This window comes from Pinus tabuliformis, chromosome 4_2 (assembly GCF_031772625.1).
Source record: "Pinus tabuliformis cultivar Carrire ecotype Pingquan chromosome 4_2, CPIR1, whole genome shotgun sequence".
In the NCBI taxonomy this organism is placed as follows: domain Eukaryota; kingdom Viridiplantae; phylum Streptophyta; class Pinopsida; order Pinales; family Pinaceae; genus Pinus; species Pinus tabuliformis.
The window spans coordinates 966,804,695-966,821,090 of record NC_142304.1 but is presented as its reverse complement, the minus strand read 5'-3'; the positions used below and the strand labels follow the sequence as shown (position 1 = coordinate 966,821,090).

At 37.2% G+C, this 16,396-nt stretch overlaps 1 protein-coding gene and 1 pseudogene across 1 annotated transcript; one reads left to right on the top strand and one right to left on the bottom strand.

Moving 5' to 3' along the window:
* Positions 1-2,909: 2,909 nt before the first annotated feature.
* Positions 2,910-5,477, top strand: LOC149172853 (putative pentatricopeptide repeat-containing protein At3g13770, mitochondrial pseudogene; annotated as a pseudogene).
* A 1,115-nt stretch (positions 5,478-6,592) lies between these two features.
* Positions 6,593-15,727, bottom strand: LOC149172852 (uncharacterized). The gene is made up of 10 exons (XM_089424436.1): positions 15,617-15,727; positions 12,695-12,761; positions 12,511-12,569; positions 10,506-10,601; positions 10,336-10,400; positions 9,889-10,054; positions 7,652-7,747; positions 7,482-7,546; positions 7,291-7,360; positions 6,593-7,206 (listed from the first exon to the last, which is right to left on the bottom strand). The coding sequence occupies exons 2-10, from the start codon at positions 12,758-12,760 to the stop codon at positions 7,026-7,028; spliced, it is 864 nt and encodes a 287-aa protein (XP_089280562.1). The 5' UTR covers position 12,761; positions 15,617-15,727; the 3' UTR covers positions 6,593-7,025.
* Positions 15,728-16,396: the final 669 nt, after the last annotated feature.

Below are 16,396 nucleotides of genomic sequence, written 5' to 3'. Positions count from 1 at the left end.
AAGTCAAAAGAGGATTGGTACTAAAACCATGGCCGCAACTCAAGGACTTGTGTCCTTGTCCCCAAATAAGACACTGCAACTAACATATGAAGGTGAGTTTTATGAGGTACTCATAGCAAGAGCCCAACTCTCTGCCATAGCAAACAAAGGGGGCATACCCTCATCTACAGATATTGTAAAGCAACTGTAGCCACATTTTGAATATTGCTACAAGGGCTTAGAGCATACTATATTGCAGGCTGTAAAGACTCCACATTCAAAACAAAATGGAAAGATAAGATGAGAAACATATTGGATCATAAAGCAATAGAGAGTATAGTGGAAGCATGGGATCGTTATAATTATCGTTGGTCCTCCTTAAGCCTTGCTAGGATTGGTGGCTTAGGCAAGAAGAGTGATTTTGTAGGTATCATTTTCATTTTGTTGCTCCTATGGGGCTTCTTAGATTCAGAATTTGAAGGGACCCAACATGGGAAAAGTGTTGTTTTGTGGCTTGGGCCTGTAACACATAGACTGTACTCATATTAGGCTATGCATTTATATACACCCTTTCGCTCTAGTTTTCCAACCATAAATCTCTCTGACAAAAGCACTGTCTTGACTGGAACCCTTCCTATGGTGACAATGACAAGAACTTCATGATGAGATCCCACATTCTTTACATAATTCTCAACAATCAGTGGTAAGCTGGAAATAAGGTCACTGTAGAAGAAACAAATTCTTGGTACACGTGAATTCACCCTAGCAAGCAATCCATTCAAACCTTCTATGCCGAGTTTCCTCCGTGCTAAAAATTTATACTTTTCTGCCTTCCATAGTTCCAAGAGAACATTATGGTCAGAGAAATTGTTGCAATTAGGAAGGGACACCAACCTCCCTGTGGTACCTTATTCAATACAAATGATAGATAAATGCCTTTAGAGATAGCAAAAAACATAGTGAAGGGTAGTATAAGCAAAATATTTTGTGTAAAAGATGTCCCATGCACTATTTATCATAGATTATCCTTCTAATATTCTCACTAGTGAAGGAAACACGTTTTTCCAAGTCCCAAAAGTCAATAAAAACAACATATTATCAATGATATCTTAACGCAGTTGAATCCCAAAAATGATATCTAACATATTATCAATGCAACAATGCAAAGGTTTCTATCTTCCTATATTTTACATAACAATTGAGCCTCAAGGGTTGGCACTTCCAAAGGAGCGTGATCAATTCTTCTTAAAATTCGCCACAACCAAAACAACACCATCAAGACCAGTAACAATATAAGTAAGAAAAATAAAATATCTAAGCATATATATGCTATTATTCTCTGCTGGTAATCCATAAGTGCTGACGTTTCAAGAGCTGATGCAGATTCAAGTAGCAAGCTAGCCAATGTTGTCAATTTTCTATAAAACATTTGGTAAACAAACTTTGAATCTCAAATTCACCAAACAATGAGCAGGATTAAATAGCTCTAATTATCTCCATATAGCTCAGCTCACATATCCACTATCAAAACTGAAGTAAATTGAAAATGCTCTCAAAACTTTTACCTCTTCCAAAACATAATTTAAAAACACATTGTAACATCTTGTCCATCTTTTACCTATCTAATGATAACCTAAAAATCACAGAACTTTGGTAATCTTCTTCTACCATGCCAAGATTTCAAATCATGATTCATACGTATGGTCTATATAGACTCAAAGGTCATGCATGCTCATTAGTCTCCGCCCTAGATTGATGAGCAACATGTTCGCTAAATAAAAGCATAGATAATCTACCATAAATTTAAAAATGAATGCATATTTAAAACATGGTAAATGCTTAGAATTTTCATTATATATTGAATATCAGTACATTATGATATGAAATAAGGCAACATTTTTCATCCCTATGGTGGAAAATAAGCTCGGGGGAAGCAGCTAAGAGCCATTGACTGTTTTATGATTGAGAATGTTGTTGTAATCAATGCTTGACTGGCTACAATGGCTGCTAAAATGGCAACAATGAACATTGACTAATACATAGGCTGTGGTATTGCTTTGTAAAATGTAGAGCCTATGTCCCCTGGGTTGTTTATCAAATAAGCCGTTTGTATCGTATATGTGATAAGCAGAGATGGATAAACCAACACACAGAAAGCAAGCTGCAACAAACAACCCGAATTTCTCATTATGGTACTAAAACTTAAGGAGGATGAAGCATGTAGGTATGATGAAATACTAATAATTATGTCCTTGTCAGACATATAGCTTGGACCTGGATTGATTTCCTGTTGAAATGGCCCAAGTCTGCAAACATGGCATCGACACCTGGATCCAGTCAGAACAAAGCACTGATGTTAGTGTTTCTATTTGTATAGCTTTAACATAAATAATTGGGATAAAGTTCTGAATTTTCTTTGAGAAAATCATTGGTATGGATTTATCAATTTAGAAAATAGTTCCAAGTATACTATATGATAAAATGAGACACATATCATCATGCGAATAATCAATACCTGTTATACATAAGACTACACCTCCAAGCATCACCCATCCTTATTAGTGATATTCATGAAAGTAATAGTATATATAATATGGGTTGAATGCCTTGAATGCTCCAGGATAATATTTCACAATATTATACTGTCCTATCATGATGTTGGTCACGAACCAGGCAATCATTATGGGTGAGAACATGAAGCTAACTTTACTTGTACCAAGTACCTACACTCTAGATGAAACACCAATGTATTCAAAATGCTTCTCTGAGTATGATGATGGTGTCCGAGCTGTTTTAAATAGGTGAAATTCTGATAAGATGAATGGCACTGAGTGCTATGAATTAGATGAATGGCATTGTGTGCTATAAATTTCACCTGTTTAAAATAGCTCAAACACCATCATCATAGTCAGAGAAGCATTTTGAATATAATGGTGTTTCATCTAGAGTGTAGGTACTGGGTAAATAAGCAAAGAGAGTTTGGTTATGCTCTCAAAGATTATCCCAAAGAAGAACAAGGAAGTAGCCATGATATAGGTGTTCTGAATTCTACATATTGCAGGTTTGTTCAGGTGGATCCTAATATTTATATTCGTCGCTTGCTGGAGTGCGGAAATAGCAGAGCCCTAGCAGAGGGCAAGACGATTCATGGCCATATGGTTAAAACCGACTTTGAGCCAAGCATCTATTTGTGGAATTGTATGATTGACATGTATGTGAAGTGTGGGAGAATTAAGGATGCATGCCAAGCATTTGACACAATACCTAAACGAGATGCCTGTTCATGGACTACGGTTCTTACAGGTTATGCAAAATGTGGGTATGTGGAAAATGCACAGTCTCTGTTTGACAAAATGCGTGAACGTAGCATAGTTTCTTGGAACGCAATGATTGTGGCATATGCCCGATGTGGTGATTAGGTTGAAGCCATGGATTTATATGGCTAGATGCAATGGATGGGCATGAAACCTAATGAGTTCACCTTAGCCAGTGTTGTAAGTGCATGCATGGTGGATTTAGGATATGGGAGGAAAATTCATGGACCGGTTGTTAAGCTTGGATTTGAGTCAAATGTATTTGTTGGGATTGCTCTTGTTGATATGTATGTCAAATGTGGGAGAGTAGCTGGTGCACGCCAAATGTTTTATTTAATGCCAGTTCGAAATATTGTTTCTTGGACTGCCATGGTTGCAGGATATGCCCAAAATGGGCAAGTGGACGAGGCCACAAGGTTTTTTAATCAAATTCACCAGACCGATATGAAGCCAAATGAGTTGACATTTGTCAGTGTCGTCAATGCGTGTGTTATTCACATTGATTTGTAGTTTGGCATACAGGTCCATGCGTACATTATCAGAAGTGGATTCCAGTCCCAAGTTTCCGTGTGCAATGGTATTGTTACAATGTATGCCAAAACTCAAACCATAGAAAATGAACTATGTGTGCTTGATAAAATGCAGGAACGAGACTTAATCTCATGGAATGCAATTATTGCAGGATATGCACATAATGGCCATTATCAGGAGGCCTTCAAGCTTAGTTTCCAAATGAAACAGACAGGTGTGAAACTGAATCAATTCACTTATGCAAGCATTCTCAGTGTAAGTTACAGCTTACCTGCTTTTGAAGAAGGTAAACAACTTCACAGCCACATTATCCAGACTGGTTTTGACTCAAATATGTTCGTTGGAAGTGCTCTTGTAGACATGTATGCTAAATCTGGCAGCCTACAATATGCCCGTCAAGTGTTAGACAAAATGCCTCAACAAGATGTGATCTCCTGTAATGCAATGATTGAAAGGTATTTGCAGCATGGGCATAGTGAAGAGGCTCTAAAACTCTTTTGTCAAATGCAACACACTGGTTTGAAGCCAAATGAGGAAACTTTTGCTAGCATTGTTAGTGCGTGTGCCAACTTAGCAGTTCTTGAGCATGGAAGACACATCCATGCCCACATTTTTTGTATGGGGTTTGAGTCACCCATGTCTGTGGTCAACGCCCTGGTTACTATGTATGCCAAATGTGGAGGCATAAAAGATGCACGGAAAGTTTTCAAGAAGATGATTGAGTGTGATGTTGTCTCATGGAATGCAATGATTGTTGGTCATGCTCAGCATGGGGATGGGGTGGAAACCTTGAGACTTTTTGAGCAAATGCTACTGACAAGCATTAGGCAAGATGCCATAACCTTCCTTGGTGTTCTCTCTGCTTGCAGCCATACAGGTCTAGTAGATCGAGGACATTACTACTGTCATTCCATGAGGCATGAACATAACATCACACCAAGAATGGATCATCATGCCTGCATGATTGACCTTCTTGGTCGTGTTGGTCATCTATACGAGGCAGAAGATTTCATCAATAAGATGCCATTTGAACCTGATGTCAGTATTTGGGTGGCACTGCTCAGTGCTTGCAGAGTTCACGGCAATATAGATATAGGAAAGTGTGTCACACAATTGCTTTTCGATTTGGAGCCACAAAATACTTTTGCATATGTGCTGCTTTCAAATATCTATTTTGCAGCTGGTAGGTGGGATGACGCAGCCAAGGTTAGAAAAATGATGAAGGACAAAGACGCAAAAAAGAAGCTAGGGTTCCGCTGGATTGAGGTCAAGAATAGAGTACATGCATTCATGTCAGAAGATAGAACACACCCACAAATAGAAGAAGTTCATACAATGTTGAATACATTGGCCGGGAAAAATCAAGGAGGCAGGTTATGTATCGAACACAAACTTTGTCCTTCATGATATGGAGGATGAACATAAGGAACATGTCCTCTACCATCACAGTGAGAAGCTCGCCATTGCATTTGGGCTTATGAGCACACCTCCTGGGGCCCCTATTCGAATAATAAAGAACCTTCATGTATGTAGTGACTGTCACAATGCTGTCAAGTTTATTTCTAAGATTTTTGGACGTGAAATTGTAGTAAGGGACATTATACGTTTTCACCATTTTAGGATGGAACGTGCTCTTGTCAGGATTATTGGTAATACAAGATGAAGTTTGAGCACTATTTGGGAGTGGCTTGAATGATTCTCTATGTTATCCTCTATTGGTCTAGAAGTCGCCTCTTGTGACACGCGGAAATAAGGAGAAACATGTTGAGGATATGTCAGTTGTCTCGTAGCTTCTTCATGTGGAGCAGGCTCACCTCTGGTAAGTTTCATACAATATTTTGTATTGCTTTGATAGCATGAATGGATGCATTAAAAGTTTAGTATGTTAAGCTTGATTATTGACAAGACGGTTCTGATCTTGTTGCATGACACATAAGACACTTTCTTTTATAGTACTCATTTTTAACATTTTTTACTGTCTTTATAGCTGCACTAGTTTGGCAAATTGTAAAAATTTCCCTTTGGAGAAATGTTAGGAACATCACTTTCTAAAGAGAACAAAAGCATGGGTGAGAAGCAACATTACAAAACATATGTTTTCTCACAACTCTGCTTTTTATATGTTGAAGTGTTAATTCGGTCATTTATCATTATTGAGTTGCTTAGAAGGAGGGATGCAATCGATCTTTCTTGATCAGGAAACCAACTTGAACTTTTGAATGGAAGGGAACAAATGGCATGTTGATTAATGTCAAACATTGAGGAATCCCAACTTTGGAATGGCACAACATTGTTTATGTAAGCCCCCATCATTGTAAGTCAGGTTTATACTAATTTTATATTATTTCAGAATAAAGTTTTAATTTAATTTAATTATAATTTTAAGCTAGTAAAACATCAAGTACCCTAGAATGTTTCCCACTGCTAGACGGTTTTTTGTTGAAATTGCTTTACAGACCCCAGAAATGCTTTGCAGCTAGGCCTTCCAATTGATATCATTTTTTTGCAATTACAGATGTCAAGTTTCTATTCTAGAGTGATGGAGATGCAGCGTTGCGTGTTGGTGGGAACAGAAAACAGATAGAAAATATCAAAAAATTGAAAATAAATATTGTGCACAGGAGCTCCACAATATTTCAGAACTGTGAATAATGGATAGCCTTGTGTGATAATGCCTCGCATGCATAAAAGGCAAAGAAATAAGTTATTTAACCTGAATTTTAAAACCCTCCAACTCATAATATAGAGGATCCTTTATTTTTTAAAAGCAGAGGAATATCAATGCATGTATGGTATCTGCAACTTTGAATAAAAGGCATGGTTTGACCACTGAAAAAAACCTTGTGTTCTTTAAAATATTATCCATACAGTTTTTGTCTCCATGGACAAAAATAGTGCTTTCAACAAGTCAGCCAACCAGCTACCCTTGCAAAGGACAGAGGAGGTTCAAACATATCCAGAAAGAGCCGATCTAATTTTCTCAACCAATCTCTCATGCAATCCAAATTGACATGATTTGCCAAGAAGACAAGGCTCCCAAGGAGTCAATCATGCAGCTTGTTGGACTTATTTATATACTAGATCTTTATTACACACCACCTTACATAAACTATTTTCCACAATGATAATTTGAAAGTTTTAAGTAGGGAGTCAAGATGGCTTTACAAATATGGCACTGTTTAGGCCTGACACCTGGTTAACTTAAAATATATACCCTTTAACGGGGAATATAAACGGCACACAGATAAGGCATGCAGCAGCAATGGTGGGTACAACAACTCCCTGATCAAAAGCCTTTTTAATACCCCCTGTCCTGGTGACGTGATGATAGATCAAGTATGCAGAAGCCGCTATGGAAATGACTATTCCAGCTTGGGTTCCTCTGCAAATCAACAACATCCCATAAACAACCATCCACATTTCCAAACACCAATTCAATCATTTGTTAAGGAAAACAACAACTTGCCTCAGGTTCATGGCTTGATAAGGAGCAATAATCACCAGTAACACAAATAAAAATGGCAGTTCCAATTCCCCTGTTCCCAACAAATTAAGTTTTTCAAACACTACAGTTCTGTCATGCAATTCAACTCAATATACTGTGCAGAAAAGAACGACCAAGTAAAATAGGATGGCATTTGAGTTCTTGTGACTCACCAGGAATGTAGTAAAATAGTCTAACAAGGAAGACCAAAAAGGCAGTCCACAAACCATAATCACCTCTGTAATAATGTAGACAAACAAATCCAAATGTGGGGTGAAGTTTAAACTCTCAGTTCACTTCACTGGAATTTGTCTAATTTTGCAACTGGGAAGAACCTGGTCACCCGATCTGAGAAATGACATCTCCAGGTGCCTCTAGGGCCAACAATGGAACAAGGAAAGATTTGTCGATGGATGTGTGCTTTGATAACATCAAAACCCTGCAACAACATAATTGAATCATTTTTTGCCTCAACAACTACTTGAGTCCCAAAAATAAAAGTTGAATTATGACTCAAAAAATCCTAATGCCTTTTTTAAAGTACTGACCTTTGGAAACAGGCAAAAGCAAAAGCAAATAAAACTTGAGACATTTGTGTATAAAGATCTAAAGCTGAAATAAAAATTAAATTATGAACCCCAAGAGAGCCTTTGAGGTATTCCATTTTCTGAGAGGAATATATTGACAATTGGAAACAATCAGAAAGCAAAAGCTAAAAAGCTCAACGGATTGCTGTAGTAGAAAAATCTAGTAAATTGAGGTTGCCTATCCCAAATTAGTTAGCATTCTGAAGGAGCCCCTTGTCTCAACAGTAGGCTTGAGAGAGATTTTCCTTAACAAAGTTATCCTTAGCAGAGTTTTGAAGTTGAGAGAGATTGTCCTTAACAAAGTTATCCTTAGTAGAGTTTTGAGCTGATCTTTAGAGGGGGGGGATTGTATAGCTGGAAAACCAATCCGAGATGCTCTAAGAGAGATTGTCATTAACAAATTTATCCTTGGCAGAGTTTTATGCTGATCTTTAGAGAGGGGATTGTATAGCTGTAAAACCAATCCAGGATGCTCTAAGAAAGGCTTATCTAATCATTGTTTTACACAAATTCTGCACAAAAAGAAATATGACCGAGAAAGCAAACATACTTACTTAACCGATCAACCATTAAGTTAGTAGGAGACACCACTTCATTGACAATACCACTCTGTTATCCAGTAAGAAACACCACTACATTATAACTAAACTTTAAACTGTATCCTATCTCAGTAAAAACTAATAATAAATATTTGTTTTTGAAAATTAAACATTACATAATTACATTGTTCAATAATTCAATAAGCTTTTTATATTGTAAAGTCCTACCTCAGTAAAAACTAATAATAATCCAATTACTATAAGAAAATAGATCCTTATATCATAAACAAATTATCTTTATACCAATTCAATATTTAACTTCACCATAATATTATATATAAACTTAATATATGTTCTTTCTCAATAAAGAAATAAAAAATTACTTGTTTTATATGGAAAATCATTTAGAATTGAAGTCACAGAGGCTTAGAAACAAAAATGGGATATTGCCTAAAACAGCCTGCATATCTTGACAATTATGAGTTATATAATCCATGGTATTATCTTGTTTTAAGAAGACAGAAGTCTCAGAAACAAAAATGGGATATTGCCTAAAACAGCCTGCATATCTCGACTTATTGCGAGTTGTATAATCCGTGGTATTATCTTGTTTTAAGAAGACAGAAGGTGTACTGGAGCAACAATATCATATAATGGATTGAAAATAGAATGTGTTGCAATCAGATCGAATAATGGATTGAAAATATCAAAATTAGCAGAATGAAAGTAGATTCTGTATCCAGTAAAAAATTTGGCATCAAAATAGAAAGGATGCCAGATTAAGCGACATAAAAAAATGACAGAAAACAGATAGAAAATATCAAAAAATTGAAAATAAATATTGTGCACAGGAGCTCCACAATATTTCAGAACTGTGAATAATGGATAACTTTGTGTGATCATGCCTCACATGCATAAAAGGCAAAGAAATAAGTTATTTAACCTGAATTTTAAAACCCTCCAACTCAGTATACTCTCATACTATAGAGGATCCTTTATTTTTTAAATCAGAGGAATATCATTGCATGTATGGTATCTGCAACTTTGAATAAAAGGCATGGTTTGACCACTGAAAAGAACCTTGCGTTCTTTAAAATATTATTCATACAGTTTTTGTCTCCATGGACAAAAATAGTGCTTTCAACAAGTCAGCCAACCAGCTACCCTTGCAAAGGACAAAGGAGGTTCAAACATATCCAGAAAGAGCCGATCTAATTTTCTCAACCAATCTCTCATGCAATCCAAATTGACATGATTTGCAAAGAAGACAAAGCTCCCAAGGAGTCAATCATGCAGCTTGTTGGACTTATTTATATACTAGATCTTTATTACACACCACCTTGCATGTACTATTTTCCACAATAATAATTTGAAAATTTTAAGTAGGGAGTCAAGATGGCTTTACAAATATGGCATTGTTTAGGCCTGACACCTGGTTAAATTAAAATATATACCCTTTAACGGGGAATAGGAATGGCACACAGATAAGGCACGCAGCAGCAATGGTGGGTACAACAACTCCCTGATCAAAAGCCTTTTTAATACCCCCTGTCCTGGTGACGTGTTGATAGATCAAGTATGCAGAAGCCGCTATGGAAATGACCATTCCAGCTTGGGTTCCTTTGCAAATAAACAACATCCCATAAACTACCATCCACATTTCCAAACACCAATTCAATCATTTGTTAAGGAAAACAACAACTTGCATCAGGTTCATGGCTTGATAAGGAGCAATAATCACCAGTAACACAAATAAAAATGGCAGTTCCAATTCCCCTGTTCCCAACAAATTAAGTTTGTCAAACACTATAGTTCTATCATGCAATTCAACTCAATATACTGTGCAGGAAAGAACGACCAAGTAAGTAAAATAGGATGGCATTTGAGTTCTTGTGACTCACCAGGAATGTAGTAAAATAGTCTAACAAGGAAGACCAAAGAGGCAGTCCACAAACCATAATCACCTCTGTAATAATGTAGACAAACAAATCCAAATGTGGGGTGAAGTTTAAACTCTCAGTTCACTTCACTGGAATTTGTCCAATTTTGCAACTGGGAAGAACCTGGTCACCTGATCCAAGAAATGACATCTCCAGGTGCCTCTAGGGCCAACAGTGGAACGAGGAAAGATTTGTCGATGGCTGTGTACTTTGATAACATCAAAACCCTGCAACACCATAATTGAATCATTTTTTGCCTCAACAACTATTTGAGTCCCAAAAATAAAAGTTGAATTAGAGTACTGACCTTTGGAAACGGGCAAAAGCAAAAGCAAATAAAACGTGAGACATTTGTGTATAAAGATCTAAAGCTGAAATAAAAATTAAATTATGAACCCCAAGAGAGCCTTTGAGGTATTCCATTTTCTGAGAGGAATATATTGACAATTGGAAACAGCCAGAAAGCAAAAGCTAAAAAGCTCAACAGATTGTTGTAGTAGAAAAATCTAATAAATTGAGGTTGCCTATCCCAAATTAGTTAGCATTTTGAAGGAGCCCCTTGTCTCAATAGTAGGCTTGAGAGAGATTGTCCTTAACAAAGTTATCCTTAGCAGAGTTTTGAACTTGAGAGAGATTGTCCTTAACAAAGTTATCCTTAGAAGAGTTTTGAGCTGTTCTTTAGAGAAGGGGGGATTGTATAGCTGGAAAACCAATCCGAGATGCTCTAAGAGAGATTGTCATTAACAAATTTATCCTTGGCAGAGTTTTGAGCTGATCTTTAGAGAGGGGATTGTATAGCTGTAAAACCAATTCAGGATGTGGAGCAACAATATCATATAATGGATTGAAAATAGAATGTGTTGTAATCGGATCGAATAACGGATTCAAAATATCAAAATTATCAGAATGAAAGTAGAAATCGCTCACCGGCCCACCATAAAATCATTTTCTCTTTGAGTAGCAACCACATCTGTGGATTTATTGGTAAGAGGTATCATCCAATGTACCAAAATTACTAATGCAATCCAGCCCTTTTGCTTTTCCTGCATTCATCGAGAAATTTATAAAATCTCATAGAGTGAATGGAGATGAACATAGATCAGAGAGGAAAAGAACCCGATAGGTTTTCCTGTACAACTCCACAGCAGCTATATGTGATAGCAAAACATGGTGACCAACAATATATGGCTCAACAGTTGAGTTTCCAGCAGTACAATTTCCAAATGGTTGGGAACATCTTTAATGTGGGAAAACGCCGTCTCCTGCAGTGCCAAAAACATTGGGCTCATTGAAAGTGGACCAATATTTCACTCGATCACCAAACTCTCTGAAACACACATCTGCATAACCTTTAAAATCCTCCCTGCATAAGATCGAAGTAGATTAGAGAACTCTGCTTCTCTAACCATAAGGTTATTAATGCACCATAAATTGATGCTTTGACTTGTGTTTCAACCCACATGGGAAGAAAAACAAGAACAGGAGATGACATAAGATGTTTACACAATCTGTGGATTCAAGAAACATCCATAGGAATCTTACAGAGCTCGGGGCAGATCAAAGTGGTATAATGTCACATGTGGTTGAATGCCTGAGACATGCATTGTGAAATGATTAACAGTTTTAAGGATGATAGTCACAGGAATAAAAACAAAGTAGAGAGACAGGTTTGTCAATAAATACTACCATGGGACAAAAGCTCATTTATGAGGTTATTATACTACTCAACGTCTTTTGGGTTGATGGGTCCTTTGCCATCTGCATCAATATATGTGAAATAGTTATTTCCTACCATCATTGTCCATTGAGTGTTTACTAAATTCTCAGGATTAAACATGTGCTCAGAGCTCAAACAGAAATATACCAGGAATAAGCCTGGGCCATGAGATCGAAAATCTATAGGCATCTACTCCCATCGCAGATATTAGATCAATAACCTCCTTCAAAACCCACATGAAATTTTGCATCAGGTTGATACCCAAATCATCTAGGAGTTTAACTATTGATACATTAGTATGAAAACAACAATAATGGGGTTGGACATGCACATAAATCTTGAGGATGGCTTACAAGTAGCCACTGCATATAGGTTGTCCTAGTGACATTTATTGTTCTTAGATTTGCAGATAATAATACCTTGTAATGATGGTATTGATCAACAGCGACATCTCCATTACGTCCATCCACAGTAATTCCTGACAATACAGTTAAAACAAACAACAGCTCACTTCCAGCCTTGGCCTTGAAAGTCGCAAAGTAAAGTAAGGAACTGGGTAGAATGCAAATGAAGGGATGAATGAAGATATGTGATGAAACAGACCTTCCCTGTGAGTGAAAGTGTCAAAGATGCTTCGCTTCCGGCCATCTTCTGCTGTAGCTCCTTCATACTGCAGAAAACCAAATGTTATTTTGCAAAGAAACATGCTGGACAGTATTCCATATGGGCACAAACTGGAATTGAGTTTGCCATGGCAGAATTAGCACTACCGAGCAGTTTCGAAGTCCTGGAGACAAAAAGAGTTCAAAGGGCATGAGGAGGGGTTCGTAAGGAGAGAGGTGACCACCTAGAGAAACAGAGTGTGAATACTATGTTGCCTTGGGGAAGGTTATCTGGAGCTGGCTTGGTGCCAGTGGAAACCTCCCTGCCAGAGAGAAAATCTGACTTTTCCAGGCTGGACTACGGTTTTGGGCCCTGAGAAGTAATCTGTGAGAGTTTACTCTCAACAACTGGAACAGAAGGAGGAAGCTCGGGGGGAACTTGGACGTGATGGCCATTGCCAGTTCCATAGGTTGGGAGGTGTGGTCCTCTCCCAAAGTCACTTCCTTGGAAAACTGTGAACGCATCAGATAAGTAATTATGTTTATGATCTGCTTCTGAGAATGCATCAGATAAGAAAAAGTAGTTTTGTTTATGTTATGAGAATGCATTAGATAAGCCAAATAATACTGCTTATGATATGTTGCTGAGAGCGCAATAGATAAGTAAAGAATGCAGCTTAAGTAGGAAAAGACCGCTTTTGTTATGTACCTATGAATTAAACATGTAACTGGGACAACAAGTGGTATATGTAAGACTTACACAGTACTTATTTGAGTATGCATTCTTGGACAAATAAATTCTGCAATAGATAAGTAAAGAATACAACTTAAGTAAGAAAAGACTGCTTTTATTATGAACCTATGAATTAAACATGTATCTGGGACAAGAATTGGTATATGTAAGAATTACACAGTACTTATTTGAGTATGCATTCTTGGACAAATAAATTGTACAAATTGATAGAGCATACTGTGAGATATACCTGTCTAATAGGATTGAAATGGTAATGTTATTCAACCCATAATCAACAGAGACACTGTGACTGATAAACGAAAGTAAAGGGAGTAAATGAACCATGTTCATAGTGCCAATACACTGGTCTGAGGGTAAGTGAGGTATTAAAATACCTATCCTCTAGCCAGGGTAACCTGTTCAGGTAGATTGACCCTCTTGGGGAAGAAACCCCAATTTCAAAGAAAGAGCTCCATTGGGGAAATTGGGAAATCTCCGCTGTAGAAATTAACAGTATTCCTCAAAACGATAAGAATGAAACCCATAACCCTGTTTATTTATAGAATGAACTGTAAAGAGAGATATCAGCAATCTTATTCATTAACTGGAAATGAGTAAACCTGTGAAACACCGAGGAGATGTAACAGCATGACTACCCCATTTCTTCCAGACATAAATACATTTTTTTTAAAAGACTAATACAATAGCTGAAAGGGCGAAAAGATGCTCCAGAACTTAACTAGGCATAGAGCTGAATGAATATTATTACTATGCTGGGAGTGATCTTGAGGGAGTATTCTGTTTGAGTTTGTTTTGATCACACAGATGGAGAATGAACGGGAGCCATCATGGAGTATGGTGGGAAGAAATGGCATGCAGTTCTCGAGTCTATTTGTGTTCTTCCAATAAAAACAAGCCTAGATCCATCCCAAGCAGCTGAGTTACACATGGGAAAATTTATATTGCCAATCAATAAGCTTAAATCAATAAATGACAGTTGAAACATGTGGCAGCCAAAAATAAATACGTCCACACTATCTACTACCGGTCTTCTTTTATATCTTTGTGCTTAGCATTAGTTTACACAAAATGCAAGATTCGACTATCTCTTGTGCCAAAATGCCAGCAGCAAGGATCTTACATCCTTTGTTCTAATATATGTTCTGTCTTCTCCTATTGTGAGAACAAACTTATTCTAACTTGTGTTGCATTGTATTTACTGTAGCATCCTTTCCCCATTTGCAAGCTATCTGTGCATCTTTAAACTCTCCTACCAAAGCAAGATTGGTTTCTTGCTAACTGCTAGTTTGTTGGCTTCATCTATCTGAACCCCAATCAAGGGATAAAACAAATTGCAGTGTAACTTCTTTTGAATCAATGGATAGAACTTCTTTTCATGTTTTCAATCAAATCTTTTTGGAAGAAACTGTGTTGGGCGTGGGAAATGTTTGTTGTTTTGAGGGATGCTCTACCTATGAAGATAGCGTTTGTAATCATGTTTTGCTAATGGGTTTCAGTAAGAGCACAAAGTCCAGTGGGATGTGACTTGTAAGCCAAATGAAAAACTCTATTGTTCGATACCAGAATTAACAGTATGGATGAACACTTAAAGGTCACGGTACGGATGGTAGAGTGCTATTAGGCATGTTAATTTTAAGCATGCCTTTCTTTCATTTTTGGAAAATGTATCTTATAGTTCATCAACAAAGAATACGTCAAGAATTATATATTATGGAGCTAATGCTTGAGATGACAGGTTACTCGTACCTACATAGACAAGGAGTAATGGTCTATCAGTTCTGACACCAATTGAAAAAAAATATTTGTCTGCATATTTCCTGAAAATGCTATTCCTGAATGAAATCTGGACAACCAATTATGAAACCTGATCTTAAAGTTGTGGGTTCTCCCAAACTAAATGTATTAGTTGCTGAGACTATCATTTCTCATTTGTTAGAAACTGGATGCGGGTTCACAACGAAGACTGAGAAGACACTGAAAATGCCTCTGTTATTCTCTGAATTTCGAATCCCTAAAAGAGATGGAGGATAGAGGGAGAGTTTCATGGAGGTTGTGTATGACAGTGTGCTAAGGTGAGGGAAGAGGAATAACCAAACATGTTCCACAGTAATAAAGCCTACATAGCTTCAAAGGAAATCGTAAGACAAGCCTTAGGCTGAGCTCGCCAACCTGAGTGAGAGAAGTTGTTCCTGCACTTCCGGAGTTCTTGATAGCCGATAACACCAACCCCACTTGGAGTTTGTTGGGGTTTGTTGCTGGCCTGCAAAAACAACCCATGAAAACAAGTAAAACCCTGGTTTCAAATTAAACATTATAACTCAGAAGATAAGAGCTTCCGGGGTGAGAATACTCGAGTTCTGCTGCGATGAAATAACGGGGAAGAAACAATGTTCAGTGATACCAGGCCAGAGCCCTGGAAACAAGTTCTGTGGATCCTGTGGAGGATAGCTGAAGCAAGCAAGAACAGTTCTCATTCATATCATTGCTCTGTGAAATAACTTTGTTCGCTTCAGCTTCCCAGCGCATCCAAACCCCGCGACGGTTTCGATGACGTGAGCAACCATTTAACTACCTTCTCTTAATCGAACGACTAACAATACTATAATCGTCTAACACATGATCTGACGGCGCACAGGAATGACAGGTAGATTTTAGGGAAGTTTATTTCAGAGGGAAACGCCTTACGGCGTAATTAAAAAAAAAACCGTCATAAAACAATGATTTTTTCTATGAATGATGAAACTATAAATAATTATGTACTTTTGTAAGTTAACGAGTTATCTAAGTTAGTGGCATTTAAAGTTTTTGGATGTTATCTATGAATTCGATAATGAAATCTTAAATAAGTAATTAATTACAAATATTATATAAGTTGTAAATGAGTATTTCTTAAGCATAGCGATTAGAAAACACAATTTATGAGGATGGTGATTATGAATAGCAAAATCA